The sequence below is a fragment of the Triturus cristatus genome, chromosome 2_1, assembly GCF_964204655.1.
Source record: "Triturus cristatus chromosome 2_1, aTriCri1.1, whole genome shotgun sequence".
NCBI lineage: Eukaryota > Metazoa > Chordata > Amphibia > Caudata > Salamandridae > Triturus > Triturus cristatus.
The window spans coordinates 456,854,771-456,880,133 of NC_140581.1; the positions used below are offsets into that span (position 1 = coordinate 456,854,771).

Sequence of the window (25,363 nt, forward strand, 5' to 3'; positions counted from 1 at the left end):
AATTATATATAATGGAACTATGAATACAGTTAACTGTCTAAAAAGAAGCCCCGTCTCCAGTATTCATTATGTTGAATGAATGGTTGAATTGATTCCGAATACTAATGATTCACACATAATAGTCTTTGCATAAAAGACAGTGTTTCAGTCAGTTATTTTGTATTCAAAGTTCCATTGTATATCATCAAGTAGGTGCAGAGCAAGAACCGAGACGAGTGTCTGCCTTAACTCTAAAACTGTGTGCACAAGCCGTACCTGAGAATATTTGGCATTTAAGTCATGCAAAAAACATCATTTAAAAATGCGATAAAGTCACTTCAATATTTTTTTTAAAAAGCATTTGTCATTAATATGCTGAAGCGTTTCACCTTAGTACTTCAAATTAATGCCATTGCATTGAGAGGAATCTATTAAAAGTAATAGTTTTGAAACATTAACTTAGAAATCTTCATGCCTCCCCCCACCCTGACAACAGTGTCACTAGTGAAATCAGAGGCCAATAAGTTGTCAAGTTTACTCTAATTGTGGCCTCTATAATTTATTATTTTCTAGTTTCACATTGTGCAGTTCTGCCGCTAGATGGACATCTCTCTCTCTTGCCTGTTTTACATCAGAGGTTTGTCACTAATTCTTGTCATATAAAGTTAGAACGCAGGGGCAGGCAGAAGCTATGTGAAAGCATAGCTTGTTTTGGGCTAGAGGGCTTGAGACGAACCAGACTCAAGCATCTGGCCCAGTCTGTCAATGGCTTGCCCATCTCTAAGACAAGGTCTGGGATGAGCAGATTGATCTATGAAGATGTGTGTGTAATGCTTAGGCAGGACCAAGGTCACTGACCTGACTGTGCCTCTGCCTTTCCCTCACTCCACATCAGTGTGCTGCCTGTAGGGTATTAAGTGGATTGGGTCTTGCCAGGTATCAGATAAAGCAGTAATGAAAAACTTTCTTTGAAATGGATCTCTATTGGATCCGAAATTCATGTCCTTTAAAGGCAGAATCCATGCTTGATTTCCCAACAACGACTGTAAAGCATTGAGGTAATCCATAACAACGATGCAGTCATTGTTAAAATTTCATTTTAACTTCATCTTGTAGTCCCTAAGAGTATTTATTCTTCATATGTTATGTTTTCTGTAGTTTTTCATGGAACACAAGATACTTTTACGTGAACCGAGTCGCCTCTAGGCACCTGGGTAGGTTTTGGATGTGGGTGGGTTTTCAAAACCGAGCACAAAAGCTCTGGAGATTAGTCTTCATTCACGTGCAATCCTTGGCCTCTCTTCAGGGTCCACAGAGGGATATTCAGTATGTGCCAATTGTAATTGTGCTTTTATGGGAAAGTGTGTGAAAGAAGATACTCAGCTGCCAAAATGCTGACAGTCCAAAGGAAAATAAAGTGCAATGCTTAAAGCTAAGTTGGTGAGTCGTGTGTTTGGCGAAATGGTGAATTGAGGAGATGAACAGAAGTGTGTCCAGAAAATAAGAGTGCCGAGACTCTCTGAAGCAGAACATGAGGTGTGAGATATGCAGATGGAAGATTTCTGAACAAAAAAGTTGAGGTTTTACCAGAGTGAGAGATGGCAGAAGAAAGTGGTGTTGCGTGTAGGGTAATATAAGTGATTGAGGCACTCTGAAGAACATCTCCCCTTCCAGGGATTTTAGCAATATTTAATTTAGTCTCACATTTTCAGAATTGGAACATTTTAAATTGTAATTATTCAATGAGGCACATCATTGTTGTTACTGTTTGTTATATGTCTAGATGCAATAACATAAAACTCACAGAGAGGTACCCGAATACTAGCCAGGTGGCATGCTTTGTAAAGCACAGGATTTTAGTTTTCTTGTTTTAAGCCACACCCTTATTTACATAGGCCACTTCTCTTGGAAAAGACTCCTGGTTACGGTTTTTTGCCAGTCCATCTTTAGAGATTCCCTACTATTCTCATCATACCTAAAGCACTGGCCACCTGGGGTGATGCCCACAGTGATCTGATCAATGCACTACATTGGAGCTTCATGCCCCTCTCAGGCCTTGTGTGTGTGTGTTCGGTGCATGGGCACTAAGGACACGCTGCTTCGGCAACTGAACTTGATTCCTACATTATGTGCTCCCCACTGCAGCATCTGTTTCCTCCATCTTAATCTCTTAGAGTATCTGAGAAGTATTTGATATAGGATCTGCATGCCAGTGATTTTATCTTTAGATGTCGCATTCTAACAAAATCTGGCTTTGTTCACTTTCTCCATGTTCAAGCCTCCAGCACGGCACCACTCGATTCCTTTAGGCTATGCCATGTGACGGAGGATCATGGGACCAGTGTTTGTCGTTGTTCCATATCTACTCTGAGAATATTAGCACAAATGGGTACACTTTACTATCAGTTAGTAATCATCCCAACAATTCGTTCTTTTAAAGCTTTATATAATACATGTTCTGATAAATTGGGGCACATGGTTAACACAATTGCTTGGACCTTAGTTGCATGTGTGACTTTAAAACTGGAATGTAGATGTCAACATGTTCTACATCATTCAAGATGCCTGACTGCTATTCTTTCTGTTATGAGGCTCTCTTACAACCAGCAGTGGCCTAGTCACAGTGTCAAAGACATCATGTTTGTTATTGTAGAATCTTCAATTACTTGGGTATGACTCCTCTGTCACATAAGACAACCCCCATTTACTGGGAAGTACTAGGATTAGTGGTGATATTTGGTAACACTGCTTTCCCATTGCAGATATTTCTCGTTCTTTGATGCCCAGCAAGCAGATATACATGCCCTTCAAAGTCACTAGCCACTTTTTTCAGCATGTGCATAAGGGTGGCAGCTTTAAATGTAGCGGTACAAAAGGTGGTGGTGATGGAGGGAGCATCAGAACCAATCAAACACTCACACCCAGTCAACAGATCTGGGTTCGATCCATCACCGTTCTTTAGCCCACTCTGTCACCCCAGACATGGCCATATGCAAATCAGTCTGACCCTGTGCCTCATGGGAACAGTCCAGCCCGAACTGCTAATCCATGCCTTCCCTGGACCGGAAACAAGCTTTCCAGGACCGGTTTCTGGCATTTCAGCCGTCTTTAGCCAGGCTTGCTTGAATCCAGTGGCAAAGTGAGCAAGGGACTCAACGTCTGAGCATACCCTGCCAACTTATGGCGAACAAAGCGGTACAAAAGGGGGTGGTGATGGACAGAGCATCAGAACCAATCAAACACTCACACCCAGTCAACAGATCTGGGTTGGTTCTGCATTCTGTCCATCAACTGTTGTTTTTGCATTTGTCACCCCGCGTGGGACGGGTATGCCTAGACGTAGGTCCCGTGCTCTCCATGCCACTGGAATCAAGCTATCCTGGCTGAAGAGGGGTGAAACCCCGAAACCGGTCCTAGGATGCTTGTTTCCAGTCCAGGGAGGACATGGCTTGGCAGTTCGGCTGGACTGTTCCCATGAGGCACAGGGTTAAGACTGATTTGCATATGGCTGGGTTCAAACTGGAATGGCATGGTGAGCAAAAAAACGATGGATTTAGGCCCAGATTTCTGTACTGGGGTGAATGTATGACATTGTTCTGCATTCTGTCCATCAACTGTTGTTTTAGCTTTAAATGTAGCAACATTAGTTCATTTACGCCCATCCTTCCACATTTACATCCATGCGATGTGGCGTAATGGTGTAATTCGGAGAGTTTTGCATAAAAAGTGTAATGTGAAATTACACCAATTATGCTGGCGTAATTTAAAGTTTGCCCTGGCCTAATACATGCACATATACCACCTACACAAAGTGACTTTTAATCCACCCATACTCACAAAGTAATCCTCACCCACCCTTGCACAAATAGGCATCAATCCAGACATTTTCCTTTCACATGCATTTTCCATTCATATTCTCCATTCATCTACTTATCCATCTGGCCACACAAATTCCACATTCTTCAGAACATAAATTCACGAGCCATCCAGCCTCTTACTCATTCAATTGTCCAGCAACTCACATTACCATCCACTTCTCCATCCATTTACTCATGTATCAAAAGAGCTGTTCACCCCTCCATCTTTAAAATAACATGAAATGACATGTTAACCCTTTGGGGCATTTTATTGCTGAAATAATAGATGTTTATGCTCAGCCATCTATACTTTAAACTTTTTACTTGCTCAACCATCCATGCGCTTAACAATCCGCGCAACCATTCTGAAACGTATGCATAAAACAGGCAAGGGTGTTTTTGCTGCAGAATGTGCTGTACTTGTTATTTGAGAGTTATTTCCAGAGCTTTACTAGGTCTGTGATAGCAGGTCTACTACTGCTGCTGTAGTGTTAGGGAGGGGAGTTTTCTCTTCCTTTACAATGCTCTGTTTGTTCCGCGAAGGAGGGAAGCTTGCACTTCTGCCTATGCTTCATCTGGCATGAGGGTTGGAAGCCTTCAGTGCTGATGCCCAGTTTGACATTTGGTGGGAGGTATTCTGTGATATACTTTTGTGAAGATTAGAAACTTGCTAGCTTATTTACATGGTGTATCTGTTCTGTGAGAGAGACTAATCTGCACTACTAATGCCTGGCTGTGCCTGGGTTGTGAGTGACGCTTGCACTGCTGATGGCATGGTGTACCTATTCTGTGAGGAAGGGAGGCAGGCATGTCTTCTCTTGTTTCAGATGCATTAATCACACTCACTCTTGTGTAACTGTCTGTTGGTGCTATGGGGGTGCATTGGGCTTTGGGTTCTAACCATGAGTGTGAGCATCAATCTGGTTTGCCCGTCTTGTTGAAGACCGGCAGGAAGGCTTGCCACCTTTGTCAGAGAAAAATACTGGATATTGCTGTGTTTCTGAGGTCAGGGAGATGGTATTTACATAGCAGTTTGTGTAAAAATGTCTATATTCTTTTTATTTCACATAGCAATTCTGCCTCTGTTTTCATTACACATATTAAGGAATATCTTGGCCACTCTGAAATGCTTTTGACATTTTTATTATCTTAATGATCTGATTATCTGAATTTTATCTGATTTATGTTTATATTTTAAATGGTAAAAACACTGGATTGCAATAACTTTTGTGTTTGCTTTTTTAAAAATCTGGCTTGGCATGAAAATATTGTCCAGACCAATGGTCACAGTTTCAATATTCTTACAATAGCTTAGATGGTTACCATACCTACATTAGAGCATTACATATAATGTTAGAAATCACGCTTGTAGTCTAATTAAGATATCTTAAGAGAGTAAATGCTTTTGTTACAGATAGCCCTGTGCAACCTTTGCCCCCACTTGTATCCTTCCTTTTGTGTCTGCTGAAGGCCTCTCATTATCTGCTGTGCAGGGGGTGGAGATGTGGACTTGGACTCAATATCACTCATTCTCTTTCTGCCTCAGTCTGGTTCCATCTACCCTTTCTATTGTTATCTCCCTTCAAGGTATCGCATCGTGGTGTCCTGTCACTTGCCAGTGGTCGACGAAACAACTCCCGATACCACCAATCAGCTTCAGGCCATCCAGATGGTTCAGTGTTTATTAAAGCAGTAGTACATCCAGCTTAAGCTGCCCTAACACATCATCTGACAAACAACAGTACACATTAGACACATTTCCTGTCACCATCTTATGCACAGTACAGATAAAAGCCATGCAGTTGTCTAAGTGTTTGCTCCCTCAGTGAAAAATTATATCATATCATCAATCTACATATTCTTTGTGAAAAATTTAGAGTAAATCTACCACGCATAAAACACTTAGAATGTCATCAAAGCCGCATAATTATGGAAGGTAGCTCTAAATGTATTGACCACTTGAAGCAGAGTAATGGACAATGGTGCACCCCAGTAGAACGAAAGAAATTGCAATGTCCTTCAGCACGTGAATCCATCGCTATAATTTTCATACATTTACATTTGCAATATAATTTCTGTATTTTCTAATAAATGGGAGGGAGAAAGGAAGAGGAATCACTGATTCCTTGGTGTGTAGACCATCACAGTGTGCAAGGGTTTTATGGTCAGGTAGTTTCAAACTTTCCTTTCCTGGATTTCTGGTGCCTTATGTCTTTACAGTCTACTAGTACTCTGCAGCATTTTCTACTGTTTTGCAGCTTTCGCCTAGCCTGCTCCCTGTGCTTCCTCTTTTCTTCCAAGGGTGGTCTGCTGTTGGACCTGGGCTACCACAAGGCCTGCTCTCTGCCCACCCTAATCCTGGTGCTAGGTGTGAGCTTATGCTAGCCTACTCTCCTGGTCCTGTCTTCCCTGCATTACTGTGAAGCAGTACTGGACTAGAGTGGACAGCCTTATCCACACTAACTCACCGAGACCCTGTGCTGACTGTGCGTGATTTTACAAATAACTGAAAAGTAACGTTCCTAACCACTTTGTATTACTACCATGTTGTGGCCCCAGCCCGCCCTGTCCTAGTTAGTTGGGTACACCTCTTTACTTGTTGTGAAATCTCAGACTCGTGCCCCCCTAACATTATTGACTAAGCTGCCTCTGCATACCATCATCAATTCAGCTGGCTCACTTCAAAAACAGTTCCTTATGCAAACTGTTAGTGTTTGTCAGTATATAAGCCCTCACCTCTTTGGACACACAATTCACTAATTTCAACCTTCTGCCCAGACCAATCCTCCTGTGGTACAACCAAGTTCCTGCCCTTCTGCTTCGTAGGTCCCCTATTTTGGTAGTCCCTCCACCTGACATCTAAGCAATCCATTCTCTCCAGGAGTTCATAACAGCGGTGGTCACTATGTTACAAATATTCATACTACTGCAACTTCCAACGTGTTTGTGCTTCGTAGCTTGTTGCTCACAAATGCCCAATTATCCAAAGCGTAAACTTATTTTTCTATGAATTCATGTTAGTTCTCCGCCCATAACCTGACAGTGCTACTATGTAAAACATATCTGTTACAAACAGAAACACTGCTAAATAAATAAAATAAAATATATGCAGTACGACTTAAGTAGTTGAAAGGAACATGAGAATATTTTTCTCAAAATAAGCGCGACCACAACAAAATAACTTCGATTTACTAGCATACTATTCTAAGAATTAAAGAGTGATAGAAATAGAAATCAAAGTATGTGACTTTGTGCATGTGTGCTTGCGTGTTTAATTTGTTTTTCCCTTTTAATAGCATAAATGGGCGACTAAATAGAGTCACCAATGAAACCTCCCAATTTACATTTTTGAAAGTCCTGGAGTTATATGCTATGACTCTGCTAATCCATGTTTTCTAGTACAAAATATCCCTTTTAACTCCAAAGTGAATAATTTTTTTTTCCTGACAATCAGACGAGACTTTAGAGCTTATGCAAAACAGGGCCAAATAGCGCCAGCACTTCCACGCTAGAATTTCCTTGCTTACACGTTACTGGCTAGAGGTGTTTGTACAACTACCAGTGCTGTCCATTCATATGGTCATATTATAGCAAGCTCTTCATGCCACAGTCCCCTTTTTCTCCCTCAGAGGATCAGTCCATTAGTGTGTTTGCATGTTTGTCAGCCTTTTGTGGAATTGTTTTCTTTAAGCCTATATTTATTTTAAACATTTATCATCGGATTCGTTCTAAAGAAAGAGATTTCCTTTGACTGTCTGTATGGTATATTGAACATGGAGTATTTATTACTTTTCCACCATCCTCTAGTGTGACCTTCTAGCTGGTGCCTGTTGCCTTTGGACCGAAGAGACAGTGCAGCCTAGAAGTATTGTTGTCCTATAGAGTGAAAGGAGCAGAGACTTCTAAAATCAGTCACGTTTTCAGTTGTTTTTTTCATCCATGTAAAACTCCATCTTCTTTTTTTAATATTTTTATTGAAATGTTCAGGTAAACAATGCAAAATTTCCAAACAAAAGAAAACAGACGTGCGGCAGGAAAAATAGCAACCGACTTATAAGTCAAACACAAACAGAAAAGTATTGAAGACATGGATGCTCAATATTGGTGTGAAGCTGGCGCAGCAAAACACAGCGCTAATCCGCTGGAGGGCAAAGAGGTGGGGGCACAATAACAAATAGAAACTCAGTAAACACCCACCACTTCCATATCGCAAACATCAAGCAAGCAGGTAAAAATCCCTGTTAGACCCAGCCCAGTGCTAGATCAGACAACAGAAGCAGGGATAGGTATCTACGGGGGCGCCACAGAATCTGGTGAGGGAGCTACAGAAATCTCCTCAACTAGAATCCGTCCATGGGCATTTTTTCTGGGACAAGCCACTAGAATCGCGTCCCTCGCAGGCAAAGAGTCTTTCTGTAGCCCGATAGATAACTTGCAGGACTGTATCCCAATATGGATCCAGCACTGGACATGCCTAGGCCATATGATAGAAACCTGTATCATTCACACGGTATTTGGGGCATACCGGAGAAGCCCTGGGGAACATGGCATGAATGCGCCGAGGGGTGAGGTACGCCCAGTACAAGAAACAAAACTGGATCAGTTTGAACCTAGCATTAAGAAAAACCTTGGAGGCGAAGGCCAGGGCTCCCTTCCAGCCCGAGTCATCAAACGTAGGCCTGGTCTGCCACCCAGCGCTGGTACAACTGGCACAAATTCACCTGCGCTACTTTCAGCAATGCCCTATATAGAAGTGTGACTGCCCTTTTACTCCTTATTATGAGGAATAGATAGCAAAAGCATTCATTTTCTGGGGGCTCCACGGAACCCGTTCTCCACCAAGCACAAACCTTACCCGGCAGGGCCCAAGGTAAGCGGAAGTTTCTCATTTGGACGTCATACATCTCCCTCCAGTCCAGAAATGAGGTAGCTCCAACTCCGTGAACATGTCATCCTTTATAGTAAGCCCTGCTTCGATCCACAGCTGCAGGCCAGCCCAGACTCCTGGATGCTGCCAGTTCTGAGCATTCGTCAAGGGTCACTCGCAGGTGTAAGGAACCCTGGAGTGCGTCCTCTGCAACACATTGTCCAACACGTATCTCGCCATCCTAACTAACACATTCTTGCTGCAAACCATCATGGCAGGGACAGGTTTCAGCAAAATCCGTGTCAAAAGAGCCCTGGAAGGCATCCCTCCCTCTTGGTGCCCCACAGTATTCCAGGTATGAGACCACCCCGAGCCACCCACAATACCTGGGCAGCTGAATAGTAAAGCTCAAAGTCCAGAGCACCATCATCTACTGGGAGCTGCGGTTTCCGCAAGGCCACCCGACATTTTGAAGACCCCCCACTAGTATGTAAGAGGGATGCTATCTAGTTCCCTAAAAAACACCCCAAGAATTTTCACCAGCAGAGCCACGAATAAGTAGAGGATCTGCGGCAAAATCACCATCTTGGATATGGCTATCCAGTCACTAATTGAGATAGGCAGTGTACTCCCAAATGCTACCAATCTTTGCAAAGCCGAAATAGCTCAGGCAGCGTTACCTTCGAAAAGCAGCTCCGCGGACCTATAGACACCCACCCTCAAGTAGCAGATGGTATCCTGTTCCCAGCACAATGATGGTGCGGTTGCGGGGAGCCGCAAATCCCCAATGTCTGGTTGCAATCATTAGGCACAGGAGTTATGCCAATTAATCTCAAGACCGGGCATCTCTCCAAAACGCCGGCAAAGCCACCATCGCCCCCTCACACTTTGTACAACAGTATGTCAAAACGTAGAGGCAATTTTCCGCTATATGCAGTCCACAGTAGTGCCCACACTGCCAAACGGAGAGCACAAATGACTCCAGAGCTAGGGCAAATAACAGAGAGGACAAAGGGCATCCCTGTCTAGTGCCCAGCTCCACTGTGCACACGTCTGATTTCACCAATCCAGTTCTAAGATTCGCCACGGGCATAGTTTACAGCAACCTGGTCCATTGAACGAATGCTCTTCCAAACTCCATTCTGAGTAAAGTAGCATTCAAGAACTCCCAATGAAGAGTATCAAATGCCTTCCGAATGTCGATGGACAATGCTAGTGAATCCGTCTGAAGCCGCTCTCGTGTATCCAGGATGTGAATTAACTGGTGGATATAAGGCGAGGTGCTACAGGTAGGAAGGAACCCGGTCTGATCAGGGTGCATCAGATTATCAACATGCGGCAAATCCTATTCACTAGGATATTGTTTAGGATTTTATAATCTGTGTTAAGCATAGAGAGGTGGCGTTAGGAGTCGACTAGCACCGGGTCCTTGTCCTTCTTGCATAAAGCTACAATCATGGCTTCTGGCAGGAAGGGCAGGAGCAGTCCCTGTGCCTTAGCTCCATTAAAAACTTCCTCTAGTTTAGGGCAAGGGCAGCAGAATAGGTGGAATAAAACACTATGGGCAGCCCATCTGTTCCAGGGACCTTGCTCTGATCCATCTTCTTAATTGAGTCCGCACCTCCTGGATGATAACATCAGCACAAAGTCGCTCTGCCTAAGCGGTGTCTAGAACCACAGAAGAGGTATCTGCAATGTATAGCAAAATATCCACCTTATTCACCTCCATGTCCACTGAGTATAGCTCATGGTAGTATTGCGTGAATGCAGCATTAATATCCTCCTGCGTGAACACGTCCTGAACTGCTGAGTCATGAATCTGGACAATAGTGTGCTCCCTGGTCTCCTCCTGGAGAGCAAAGCTAACATGCTCCCCGACTTATCTATTTCCGCGTGGGCCCTTGCAATATAGACCCTGTAGTGGTATTGCCAAAAGCGTTTCACCCAGCGCAAACAATTTCTCCCTTTCAGAAAGTAACCGTTCCCTGTCCTCTGATTTCTCTCTCAGTTCCAGGGACAGATCATTCAAAACTGCCTCGTGCGGCCTTGTATCCGCATGCAGTTGGTTCCGCACCCCTAGCTTATTAGAGATACGAAAGCCCAGTAAAACCGCCTTCAGAGCCTCCCATTTGACCCCCACTGACTACGTTGACCCCGTGTTTTCCAGACAGAAGTTAGTAATAGTCTCCCCAAGCAGGCCCGTAAAGTCAGCTCATCAAGCAGGGCCGGGTCTACCCGCAAAGTGGGGACAGAAGATCTGGGAGGCGACCACCGAAAAGTGCATAGCAAGGGGTGGTGGGCGGTATAGGCTTTTACTAGATACTCTGCATCCACCTCCGGTTCATACACTGCATCACAACAGATCACCCCATCCAAGTGAACCTCAAAATCATGTACGCCAGATCAAAAGGAGTAACTCCAGAGCCCAGGGTTCGCTGCCCTCCAGCAATTGGTAAGGCCCCACTGTTGGGCCCATGCACAAAAAGCTCCCACCGCTTTATGCACAAGTGTTGAGTGCAACAGGTTATGTACCTGTCCAAAGTGAGATCCGCCATGCAGTTGAAGTCCCTTCCAACTATCCTCAAGTAAGGCAGTGCTGCTGCCAGGAGGGGCATTAAGCTAGTCAAAAAAGAGGGTTGGTCCGTATTTGGGGCATAAACATTAAGTAGATAAACATCCCTGACATCCAACGGACCCAACCCTAGGACATATCGGCCCTTAGGGTCAATGACGGACTTATGCAATTGGAAGGGCCCCCCTCGCAAACAAAGTACAGGATAGTTGCTCTCTCCACCTTTTGCGGACGGTCCTGCCCTCAGAATCTGACAGATGTGTCCCTTATATTAACGCAACCTGTGCCCCCCTCCGTTTAAATTCGGACAGAACGTGTAGCGCTTGGAAGGTGTGGACAGCCCCAAAACATTTCAGGTAATCAATCAGATTCGGTCAGCCATCTAAGTGTGCGTTTGTGCTGCTCAATGCACCAAGGCATATAGTTGGTGCGTCTGTGGCCAGCCACAAGCACAGTCTCCCCCACCACACAAATAAAACAAAAGAAACAAACAAAGGAAACAGTCAAGAAAGAACAACAAAACTCCCACAACCCCCACCCCGGACTGTGGTATGGGTACATCCTGTTGAAAGAGTATTAGGTGATAAGCCTACAAACTAGAGCCCATCCAAGGAGTCTAAACCGTTCTGTATCAGAAAGTTATGTAGGAGAGTAGTCCAACCAGCCTAGGAAGCAAAGTAGCTGTGTGTCAAGTCAAATGGTCACACGCATCGCAAGCCCCTGTATTCGCTCAGCTCTCCCCCAGCCAAACAGCACACATGAGGGAATAATAGAGCCACCACATCACAGTACCACCAACGAGGCACACGCCTCACAGGACGCATACGCCATCCAAGCAAGGGTCAAATGATGTAGTCCGGTATGCTTGGCGTGACACTGGAAAGGGTATTATCCAGCCCAGACACTATCGAGCCTGCCGAGCTTGAGGTGAACCTCCTGCTGGATATTGGCTTGAGACGTGGCGAGTTTCCACCAGATCTCATTTAGGCTGCATTTCTCAGCTGCCTGCTGTCTGGTAGGTCAGTTTGCGCCCATCTGACGGTAGCGCAGGTGCGCTCTGCTTGATGCCCTCCTAGGGGGTGCCTGGCGATGCATCATCCTTAAGTCTCTGGGTGCGATCTGTGGCGAAGGAAAACAAGGAAGATCAAAATGACTCTAAGATCAACACCCAGGGTCACTAGTGGCAGGCCTAGAAGGCGTAGCACAGTCAGACACATCCAGGAGAAAAGTGGGAGATGCAGTAGGGTCGGTAAGGTCCTACAGTATTACAGATATTCCCTATTCAGTGAGGACCTTGTGGGCAGCAGAAGCGCTCCCCATCCAACCAGCAACTCAGCTGAACCCCGCCAGGGTTCCTCCAGTCCATCAACAAATACGCGTCCCTGATCAAAGGGCCAAGAGCATCGGCCCAATTCCACCTTGTACGCTCGGGGCACGGTTGGGAGGGATCTACCCTGCAGAGGAAGTCACGGCTGATCCTGCTGCGCGTCCCCCGCCTGTCTCAGGTACAGTGACGACGAGCGCCGTGGCCTCTGCTCCACTACAGGCCGGCATTTTGTTGCTGCCAAGGAGCCACCCATGCTCGAGCTCCTCAGCCTCCTCTGGGTCTCAATTGCCAGCCACCTTACCTGCGGCTCCCACCAGAGTGTCAGCAGACCGGGTGCACCTGGGGTGTCCTCTAACACTAGGTTTGGTGGGCAAAAGTGTCTGGGGGCTCGCAGTCAAACGGGGAGCTCGCACGGCTAGCTGCTCACGGCATGGCGGTTAGCTCTTCTCCAGTAAAACTCCATCTTCTTATAATTGTTAGCGCCAAACCTCATATTTAGTCTAACCTTTCAAGTGAGATTCCAATTGACTTTTTGCAACGTTTCGAACTACAGATTAAAAGGTTGCCTACTCAACAGGCTAGATTCTTGGGATGTGAAGGGTTACAGTTAGAGTAGATTTACTGATCTGAAAACCCCATAATTAATTGTTAAACATGTACTTAACAAAATTAGTACAACAGGTTTCTTTCTGATTAATTGTATCAAGTGACTCTTGCTGGAGAGATGGGGGTGGAAGGAATTCAAACTGCTTTCACAAAGAATGGAATTTCTATCACGATCAAGGTAATTTACGACTTAACTACCACTTTAAGATTTTATTATTATTGCAGGCTGTTAAGAAGAGACACACTGGTAAGTTTCTCAGTCTTTCATTTTCTTAAATCCTGAACCACCAACTCCTGCTGCCAGCCTGTTGGTTCTCCGGTTTCAACTGTCCAGGTAGAACGCTACCATGGAGATAGAACAAGCAGGCACTTGCATGCAACTTTAAATGATTACAACACATCCCCTTTACAGAGGAAACAAAAGAGAAGAGGAAAGGAGAAAAGAAGGCACAAGGAAGAAAGGAAGTCTGTAAATCCAAAACATTAAAATAGGACAAGAATTATTATAAACATTACAAATTTATGTGAAACTGTTCAGGGAAAACCAGGAACAAATTAAGAACCTAAAACATTTCATAATCTTCATACCTTTTAGGAAGACGGTGAGACCTAGAAGGATGAGGCGGAGAATCACAATTAGTGGGCAAGTGTGAAGCAGGTGAAACATCAGGGCATGAAGGAAGCATAGATTTGTCACCATGGAACTTCACCAACTGAGACATGCTCCATTTACCACCGTTATGCACAGTGACCACATTTTTATATACTGCAGTAATAACAAATGGTCCCATGTATTCAGTGATACCCTTTCTGTGCCAACGTGGTCTCTTGACGAGCACCCACTCTCCAACCTTCCATGACATAACCTTGGTTGATTTTTTAAAATCAAACCTCTGTTTATACATGTTTTGGTAAGACCTAATGTTATCACTCACCTGCTCCTCGCTCAAAACAAGACCCTCAACAAGAGGTAGCCAGCCAGGATTGAATTTGGATAATGCAACTCTCCCTCGCAACATTTGGAATGGGGACTTTAGCAAAACACTGTTCACTGCAGTGCGATGAGCCCACCATGTGTCCCTCAAGATCCCTTTAAGAGGAAGTCTTGTCACAACAGCTCTCTGCACGCATGCTTTAACTACTCTGTTCATGCGCTCCGCCAATCCATTGGCTTGAGGAGCATAGAGAGCAGTTCTCTAATGAACGATGCCATAGTCATTCAAAAACTCATGCATTTCTTGAGAAACAAGGCAGGCCATTATCTGTGATGGGGAACTTGAGAATCCCTTCACTAGCAAATTCTTCTTTGAGAAAATCAATAACCACCCTCGTGCTTACTGAACTTACACACCTAGTGGAGACGCATTTGGACGAGTAGTCCACCAAAAGGATCACAAATCTGTCTCCCGGGCTCAAGAGCACAAAAGGACCCATCGGATCCAAACCCAACTTAACCCACGGTTCTCTTGGGATCTCAACAGGAGACAGTGGGGGCGTGTTAACCACACGGGACTTGTCACAGGAACCACACTCATAACACTCCTTAACCACTTTTTGAACTTGTCCATCCATCTTTGGCCGCCAATACCTTTCCCGAAGGCGAGACTTCGTAAGGCTTCTCCCCAAATGCCCCTCATGAGCCAAGTTTATGAGCTTAGGTTTAAGACCCTCAGGTGGAATCACTCCCTCTCCACGCATAAGTTGTCCCTGACAAAGGGTAAGCTAATTTCTGATGGACGAAAAAGGAAGCAAATCAGAGTCCATCCTCTTATTGTCTGGCCAACCTTCAATGACAAAATGTGTTACTGCAGGAAGTAAGGGATCAGCTAACAAAGAACTTTCGCACTCACTCTCTTGAATGGCAGACTCCTTGACCCAACTAACATTAACAATATCACTGTCAAAGGCTTTCTCAGAATATTCAATAGGTAATCTTGACAGACAATCTGCCGCTTTGTTCACCGCACCAGGGAGATATTCCACACACAAATTGTACTCTTCTAAACCTTCGCTCCAACGCTTAAGTCTTGGAGTGAGTCTCTCACTCTCCATGCAGGAGAATACCTGCACCAAAGGGCGATGGTCGGATCTTACTAAAAAGGGAATACCCCATAGATAAAACCTAAAATGCTTAATAGCCCACACTAAGGCCAAAGCCCCCTCTCAATACAAGAATACTGTTGTTCAGGCTTCTTCAATGCTCTAGAGGCAAACGCAACAACTTTCTCTTCACCACAATCAACCTGAGAGAGAACAGCCCCAAGACCACACAAACTGGCATCAGTAGTTAGGAAAGATTTCTTTTTGGAGTCAAAAAGACCCAAGGTCTTTTTCCAATTGCTTGTTTAATGGTGCTGAAGGCCGTGGCACACTCACGGGACCAAACAAAATGTGCTCCATTCTAAAGAAGGACCATGATGGGTTCAACTGTGGAGGCGAAACCTTGGATACATTTTAAATAAAACTCAGCGAGGCCGAGAAAAGACCTCACTTGCTCCTTGTCAGTTGGAGCTGGAGCATCAACTATGCTTTTTGCTAAATCCAGTTTTGGTTGGATGCCCTCCCCAGATATAACATGTCCCAAGTATGTTACAGAAGACACATTAATTCTACATTTCAACCGATTTACAGTTAAACCTTTGTCAGCCATTCTTTGTAAAGTGCGTCTCAATGTTGCGTCATGTTCAGAATCATCTTTCCCATATACTAAAATATCATCCTGAAAAAACATGATATTGGGAATATCCTTCAAGACTAGTTTCATAATACGTTGAAAACAGGCAGCCGCAGAGGCTAATCCGAATGGCATCCTGACTAAACGGAAGGCCCCCAGTGGTGTCACAAAAGACGTAAGGTGTCTAGAGTCAGAATGGAGGGGGACTTGGTGGTACGCCGATGATAAGTCTAACACACTAAAGACCTCCGCACCACCAAGCATATTGATCGATTCAGAGATGTTAGGAAGTGGTTGACGATCCACCCATATCCACTTATTTAGGTTATTCAAGTCCACACACATACGAATACTCTTCCCTCCATCCTCGGTGGGCCAAAACCACTGGGCCAGCCATTCAGAAGATTCAATTTCCTCAATAATACCTTGAGTGACTAATCTTTTGAGTTCACACCTTAAAGGTTCCAACATCATGTTGGGGACTTTTCTAACTTTGTGCACCACTGGTATAGGTTTTTGCTTAAGCATGATAGTGTTCAAAGTCTTAGAGGAGACCTAAATTATCAGAAAAGACCTGGGGGAATTCTTCAAAATACTTATTGTAAGACAGATTATGATCTACTAACATGACCTGTTCTGAAGGACAGCGAGCATTAGGATTGAGTATTATCCCCAAGTCTCTCTGATGTCTCCAACCAAGGAGGTTGTCGCCACGTTTGGCGACATAGATCTTTCCAATCGTGTCTCTTCCTTTAAAATACATTTTCATAATGGCATAACCTATCACATCGATCTGTGAACCACCATAACTGACTGGGTTGAGGTCAGGAGCAAAAAGTTTTAGATCAGGGAAAAACTTGTCCCAAAGTTCTTTTCCTAGCATGGTAAAAGGAGAGCCAGAGTCAGCTCGGATGACAAACAGCTTATCACCAATCACCACGTCGCATTCTGGCATACAGATGAGGTCAGCGTTCAACATGGTTATCTTGGGTGGAACACTTGCTTCAATTTTCTCATGCGCACTGTCCATTGCGCGTACTCTTCCCCCCTGACTTGCATACTCCAGCATAGTGGCCTTTAATTCCACACTTGTGATATGTGGTCTTCCTCGCATAGCATTGGGGGTAGTTGGAAGAATGATTGTTAGTACCACATCTGTAACACTTCATTTTCAAAAAGTCAGTGGAGATTTTCGGCTTCTTTCAATCAATCAATCATGTCATTTATAAAGCGCACTAGTTACCCGTGAGGGTCTCAAGGCGCTGGGGGGTGGGGGGTGCTGCTACTGCTCGAAAAGCCAGGTCTTGAGGAGTCTTCTGAAGGTCAGCAGGTCTTGGGTCTGCCGTAGGTGGATGGGGAGGGTGTTCCAGGTCTTGGCGGCGAGGTGGGAGAACGATCTGCCGCCGCAGGTCGCTCTTCGGATGCGGGGGACTGGGGCGAGGTCAGCGGAGCTAGAGGGTGGGGGTGTAGAAGCTGAGTCGTCTGTTTAGGTACGGTGGTCTGGTGTTGTGGAGTGCCTTGTGTGCGTGGGTGAGGAGCTTGAAGGTTATCCTCTTGTTGACGGGGAGCCAGTGCAGGTCTCTTAGGTGGGATGTGATGTGGCTGCGGCGAGGGATGTCGAGGAAACGTTATCGACAAACTCATGTGCATGACCAGGAAGTGCATCCCTCTGGGTCAATTCATGAATGCTTCTGGGTGTAAGAACTTCGTCTGCAGTAGTTTAGTGAGTTTTCATCTCTTTGACCCAACCAGAGGTGTTCTCCATACCCTCAACAATGGCTACAGCTTCTTTGAGTGACGGATTTTTGGATACAAGTTTTTCCTGCACTCTGGAACTGTTTGTGCACCTGACTAGTTGGTCTCGTATCAACGAGTCAGTGAGGTCACAGAATTCACAAGTGCGTGCAAGTGTTTTTAGAGATGCTACGTAATTACCGACTTTTTCATTATGTTCTTGGACCCTTATGAAGAACTTGTGCCTCTCTAAAACTACATTGATGCGAGGTCCGAAATACTTTGCTAACATTTTCATGGACATGTCAAATACATCAGATGGTTCACCATCACCTTCTCCAACTGGAATTATGTCAATCCTTTCGTAAATGTTACGCCACTCTATTCCAAGATTGTGGAGTAAAATCGCTTGTTTTCTGTGAGCAGAAAATTTCTCGCCACCAATTGCAACTAAATAAGAATCGAATAATAACTTCCATCTCTTCCATTGTAAAAGAGGTTCACCTTTTTCCAGAGAAATGGAGGGGGTTGGCTCATACTAGTAGCAGACATGGTAGGTCTTAGTGTAGAGGTGACTCAAACAAGGTAAGAAAAAATGAGTTCAAAAAGGTTCCACAAAGTTAAGTGAGTAATGCAGTAGAAAAGTCAATTAAAAACACACAAGTACAATAATGAGCATAAGTGAAAGCAGTGTCTCATCAACAAGGACTGTAAAAGTTATAGATCGGGGAAAATACAAGCGCTGTGGTCAGGAAATACAGTGATATTTGTAATCCAGTACTAAGTATCCATTTGTGTGCGAAAAGTCAAAAAAAGAATAAATGGGGGCTTTAAAGTACAAGCACTGTGGTCAGAAAGCACTGTACATACCTGTAACCCAGTAATTAGACATCCATTTGTGTGCAGAATGCTCATTGTCAAGGAGAGACGACAACAAGGATGGCAGTACGCAGGTAGCGTAGGATATCACTCATTCGTGAAGAATTGCTCGTTGTCAAGGAGACGCGACAACCAAGATTGCGGCAAGCACGTAATGTGACGTACGTGACATGCGTGACGTGATGATGCAACACAGAGGCTGTGCGCCAGAGCAATCATCGCGAGCAATGTCACGAGGAGCCGCAACAGCCAAGAAGGGACAAAATGGTCAAAAATGTCCAATTTCGGCTGGAAACCTGGTAGGAAGTCAGGTACACATGGGGAGTCCTTAGCAAGTGGAGAAGATCGCCTCTTCACTGGTCTCACCGCCGCAACAGATGAGGAGAAGATGGCAACTCACGGGTTCGTCCAAAATGGGGAAAGTTGGTGGCAGGGTTGTCCCCCGCAAGCTGTACTCGTCGCCAGTGTTAAGAAGAGACACTCTGGTAAGTTTCTCAGTCTTTTATTTTCTTAAATCCTGAACCACCAACTCCTGCTGCCAGCCTGTCGGTTCTCCGGTTACAACTGTCCAGGTAGAACGCTACCATGGAAATAGAACAGGCAGGCACCTGCATGCAACTTTAAATGATTACAACACAGGCAAAAGGTCCAGTTTATAAAATGGTGTGTTAATCTCCATTTTTTACCATCTGTTTGGGTTACCATTTAAGTCCACATCTCAACTTATTTCTGATGTATTTCTTACCTCCAGATGCCATTTATCTTTTCTTTGGCTAAAACACTGAGTAAAATGATTCCACATACACTGGAGGACTATCCTGGTGTACAGCTGGGCCAACTGACTTCATGTATATGTGTGTTTATTGATAGTGACAATTTCCCCTTGCTGGGTGTACTAAAACACAAACGATGTCAAACAAAGCATATGAAATCCTTTAAACAAAAGCATGTATTCGACAAAGCATGAGTAAAAATTGTGTTATACTTATTTGCTGAAGCCATTCTAAAGCCACCCAGAAAAGGCCATCCTCACCTCAGAAAAGGCGATCTTCAAGAGAATATGTGTCTCTCTAAGTGCTGTTAAAAGAACTCGAGACCATAGAGGTCAGCACCAAGTGTGCCAGAATATATTGTACCAAATGGTAACTGCATAAACACCTATACCATTTTTCTAACCTAAATATTGTCATTGAAGCTGGGTGAATCAATTGAACACTTTTATGACTGGGACTGTAATGTATGCCCTGCAGAATCACAGTCATATCCCTGTTGAACTGGGCTCTGTGGTGAAAGGAGTTTAAGATCCGGTGTTACTGTCTCTTATGCTACTAACAGAATATTTTGTGTATTTAGCTAAAAGTTTTCTCCTGTTTTTCCAAGTTATTTTTAAGTTGATCGCACCCTCAGAGGAAGACGAAAACTGGGATGTCCACAAAATTAAATGTCTCTCAGACCATCAAGATGACATCCGTTCATTGATCAATATTGATGGTAAGGCAGTGATAACAAATACGCATTAAGTCAAAGCAGATTATATATTTCTTTGTAAGCTAATAACATTACATGTAGTAAGAAAATGGCAAATCGACATTTTAATGGAACCAAAGATTGTCACAACAGCATTTTGCTCAGTAGGCTGTAAGTGTTAATTAATCTGCTCCAATTAGAACATGGGAAAACATATATTCTGTCATTGCATATTTGCATATGAATTCACACTTAAGTTAATAACATTGAAAGCATAGTTTTGTATACTATTCTCTGAACCAGTCTGCAATGTATTTTTACTATATACACTTCAGTGTACTTCTTTCCACATAATAGACATTCGTTTACACCAAGTCGAACAGCAGCCACTTGATTCATCACATAATAGATTTTAACATTGTTTTATATTATGGCAGATGGTTGACATCTTGTCTCATGTCTCTGCTGCTGTTGCTTCTCATTTTCTCCCACATATTATTGAGTATTGTAAACAGTATTCCTGATGTGTCATGTTGGCTTTCTTTCCTTGTAATTTACTGAGTGCCTCTAGACAAAATTATTACAACTCAACAGCTTCAAACTATGAATTGAATCTTCTTTAGGTTGAATTGCTTATTCTGATGAATACTTCTAACCACAGATTTTGCATCTTGTGAATATTCCCCAGGCATCAGACTGGATCTGGAAACTCTAAAGCAATACTACTGCGCGCCGACTTCTTTCCGCTCTAGAAGTAATGAGCGGCGCTGCATCTAAGCACCAACCATTCTTGCTGATGACTGTTCCTTTCTTTCTGCACCTTCAGACATGGATCCTGAGCTACTCCTTGATCTTTTTATGAGTCTTGCTTAAAAGGTTTTACCAGTGTGCCAGAGAAAATGTCACCCCCTAAGACAGCAGGATTCAAGCCATGTAAAGAGTGTAACAGACCAATGTTTGTGACAGACGCTCACGATGTATGTATGTGGTGACTGGGGTCAGCGCACGATTCCAGGGCGATGACTGTGCCAAAATGAATCCGATGGCCATACGGGACATGCGAGGCAAAGCTGTGTGTCGCCAAACATTGGAAGACTCCATGCCATGACTGGTCAAAATCGTTAAGAATATCCCATTCTCGCTCCCGAAATCATTCCCACAGCAGATAATCATTGTGGTCAAAGTCTTTGGCTAATTTAAAAAAGAAGCATTAGAAATCAGACCTGGAATCGGTCCCTCTCTGCCACTCTCGCAATCCAGAGAGAGTGTAAGGGTGTCACCCATCTCCATCGGAGCTGATTTAGAGTCTAGCCCTGATATACCCATAATTTTCGGGGCTAATGATGACATCAGAGCAGGTGGAGGCCTTTAGGAGGTTCCATGCTGCTCATATTCGGTCTTTAACCAGCTCCCTGTGGCGCACCTTCGGGCCCCAAGGAATCATGGGGGCCTCCAGTTGGACTTCCGCTGGCGAACCCACGTTTGGCGCGGTCTGTTCTCCACAAATCTGCCTCAGATCCTGGCACTCTTCATTTCAACAGTCGCATTCACCTCGACGCCAGTGCCAATGCCAGAGGAGGGATTGATACCCATTGTCCTTTCAGGCGATTCTGACTTTCTTAAACAACATTTGTAAAGCGCGAACAATTACCCCAGGGTGTCAAGGCACTGTGGGCCGTCGGGAAAAATAAGCGAGCTACTGCCTAGAGTCACATGGTGCTGGGCTGATCTGCCGCCGGGGATCGAACCGTGAGCCCCCGGATTCCGGAGTCAGTCGCCCTGGCCGCTGCGCCACACCTCTTCCCCATCTCTGCCCATTCAGGTCAGCCAATTGTTTAATTCTGGGAGACATATCACACTCATTTGCGCCTATTCAGATGCTAATTACTGTCTGGCAGAAGTGGGAGAGCAAATGCAATAGGCCTCTAGGGGCCTTTACAGTGAAAAAGTAAAGCTCTAACAGTACTATTTTACTAATACTTTAAAAAAAAATCAAACTTCACTTTTTTTTTGTTTTTTTAATAAGTATTATCAATAGCTGTTTAATTATTTTTCTTGCTGTTTCCGAACCAGAATTATTATTTTAAAGTTAATAATGAAAATAGCTTTTGGGGCTGTTTCACTGTAAGGGCATGTTTAACATTAAATTCCTACATTTCCTTCTTTTAAATATCATTTACCCTGCCTTACAGACAATAAGGCCGAAATAGGGCTGACTTATAAATATTAAGCAGGAAGGCCTTGAACTGTCAATAGGGGTTATTGTGGCAGGTTGAATTTGCAGTTGCAAGCTGCAACAATGAAGCTTCACATGCTTTGTCTGTCCTCATGTTTGCACTGTTACTGTAGTGGATGGCACAATGGATACTGCAGTCCACTAGTGACATTTAACTTACAAGCCCTGGTTACTCTTTGTATTATATACTAGGTACTTTCAGGTAAGTTAAATATTCCAATCAGGTGTATCCCAATTTCACCAAGTTGAAGGGTGGGCACAGGCACTTTATCACAGATTAGCCTTTTTAAAGTGCACAGAACTCTACAGCTAGCAAAAATGTAGGGTCACGTTGAAGGTGAAAAGTCCAGGGTGACCCTGCAGAAAGCACACGTTTCCTACAGCAAGGCACTGCACAAACAGACCATCTGCCAATGGAGTGTTCTCTGCATAAAGATCTGTTAAGCACTGTTGAGGAAGCAGCCTGTAGAAAGCTCACAGGCTCATTCCACTATAGCTAATGCTGCTGCCACTGCGCTAGCACCCGGATTACCAGTCCTGGAGACATATCAGGTGGCTACGTGGATGTGAGTACGTAGGTTCATGAAGCACTACAGCCTCTATAGTCCAGTACGTTGAGAGGGGCATTTACTGCTGGACTTTTTGGCCTGAGCCTGTTCACAGACCCACCACATAGGGGCATACTGCTATTGTATCTATTCACAAGATGAGGTAAATGTGGTTAGAAAACCAAGTTACTTTCCTTTTGGTAATGATCTTTCTAGTGAGTACTCTAACTGCTAATTCCTCACTGAACCTCCTACCTCCCCATTCTTTGAACTGGACTTTTTAACAATCTAAAACTGCCCCAATCTTGAGCTTTGCACACTGGTCATGACAATCTGGTGCTGGGCGATGCATATGAGGGAGCGGACAACCTAAAAAAGCAACTGCCATCAGCCTACAAGTGGCACTTGTATGCTGCTCTGCCCATCACTTCCAGAGCGGAATGCTGTTGGTGCATAGCTGCAAGATGCCGCCTACTGGTGTGCAGGAGTACTGCTTTAAAGTTTACGGATCCAGTCTGAGCTCGGGGAGTATTCATAAGATGAGGAATCTGCGGTTAGAGTATCCACCATAAAGATTGCTACCAAAAGCAAGTAACTTGTTTTTCTCTCTCTCATTAAGCACAGTACATAGCAGATAGCCCATCACATACGCACCCCAGGAGGTGACATGAAAGAGGGTAGAGATCTAGAAGGAAGATGCTCCTGTTACCCTTTTATTTTTTGACGTAGGTTGTAAAGAAAAAAAAACCTTTGGATCCGAAGTAACACAGTGTAAAAGTATATCTCTCACCTGTCATGGCAACCAGGATATGAAATGCCTATTCCTATTTAAGGATGTAGTCTAAAGATGCTGCTAGTCACACAGCACCCTATTCACAAGGGTACATTTGGTAATAATTGTAGATTTAGGATTAGATGGGCCTTTTTTTTATGTCTCATTCAGGAGGTGGGAACGGGATGTTCCAAGGAATCGTTTGCCTAGGAAGTCTGGGAACGCTCACAAACGTGTACACTTTTGGGCATTTTCTCGCTACACCAGCTCCCTGTGGTGGGAAGGGGAAAGGATCAACCTCGGATATATTTGGTGGGATGCTGAGGACCTGTTTCTTCACAGGGAAAATTATTTTCTCTGAGGAGAAAAAAAAAGTGTGCGCGCGTTTGGACATGGAATCCTCTTCCTCTGTGCAGACTTATCTGAGGTGAAGTCAGCACAGTGGGAATGGGCTTCTGTTGAAACAGATACCTGACCTCATCAGGCAAACGCCTGGAAAGATGCGCCTTTGCAGGCTTTCTTCCTGGAATGTTGGCAGATTGCAAAATAGTAGTAAAAGTATGTTAAAGCTGAGGCGGAAGTCTCCATCTGCACTTTTTAACAAAAAATGTAATAGTACTCATTGTGGATGAGTAACAGGAAATCTACTTGCACAGTATAGGGCATTTGGTCACTGTAAACAGACCCAACACCCTTGTTCACATCATACGTGTGTTGTGTGTAGACAATAGAGTGATTGGAAGTACTAACCTCACAAATGACTCGGCAGCCATTTTTTTTCTTCTCGTGTGAAACCTCAGTATTACAAAACTAACTCACACTGACCCTAGGAATGCAACATGCATCATCAGAGATCTGACTTCGAACAGGTCAAAGTCATAGGTTAATACAGTAAATCAATACAAATTGCACAGGAAAGATTGCCTAGCATTTTATTAAATCACAAATCCATTTAATTATACAAATATATACCTACGCTACTTACTTATCAAAGAAACAGCACAAAAGTCTTTGCACATTACAGAGGTCTTCCTTTTGCTGAGGCTCACCGTCAGGGAACTTGGATACTTTTATTGTCTAGCAACTATTTCAAAGATCCAATTCAGTTGAGAAATTTGATTAAGGTCTGACAGCTGGATTTGAAGCAATATGATTGAGCTCACCAATATGGGCACAATATGTACTTCATCCCGCAGGGGTCCTAGTAGACAGTTCAAGTAGAGACAAGCTCTGTCTTTGCCATCAGGACTCCTTTGTAAAAATGCTTTTAATTTTACTTGACAGTATAAAGCTTAACCACGCATCCTAGATTCTCCTCTCTACAGAAGACAACCTATTAAGTATACCTACAACCAGAAAAAAAAACACATTGGAAATGCCACTTGGACAAGTTACAGTGCATCTTCAGTCATTTTTGGGTTTGAGCACTCAAAAAAGCTATCATACTTGCGCTATGCCACTCATCCATGCACCCATTCATTCATCCACCCACTGATTGATTCTTGCATTAATTTAATTATATAACTACAATAAAACATACACACTCTACAACATATGCAAGATAAATTAAAAGGATAGAAGTAGAAAAGAGAAAATATTGGGATGTGACTGACGAATAAAGGTATATAAAGCAGCGGGTGACCATCTTGCAATGGTATTGTACATAATGTATCTTTTTATTTCCATCATGGGTGCCACATTTAGAACAATTGTGTTTACTAAAACAATCATACACTATTACAGAACCATTCCATGATTGTTGCCTAATTTAGATTCAGTGAAACTGCAGTATGCTGTGTACTGAAGATGGAATGAGCAAATAGTCAATCAGCACTTTCTGGTAGG

At 43.9% G+C, this 25,363-nt stretch overlaps 1 protein-coding gene across 2 annotated transcripts in view; it reads left to right on the top strand.

Annotated features, from left to right (window-relative positions):
- Positions 1-25,363, top strand: part of WDR41 (WD repeat domain 41) — a 550,534-nt gene that overhangs the window by 282,412 nt on the left and 242,759 nt on the right. For both annotated transcript variants that reach the window (XM_085632270.1, XM_085632269.1), the window contains exon 8: positions 19,876-19,986. In XM_085632270.1, coding sequence (XP_085488396.1) covers positions 19,876-19,986 — 111 coding nt within the window. The remainder of the gene's footprint in view (positions 1-19,875; positions 19,987-25,363) is intronic.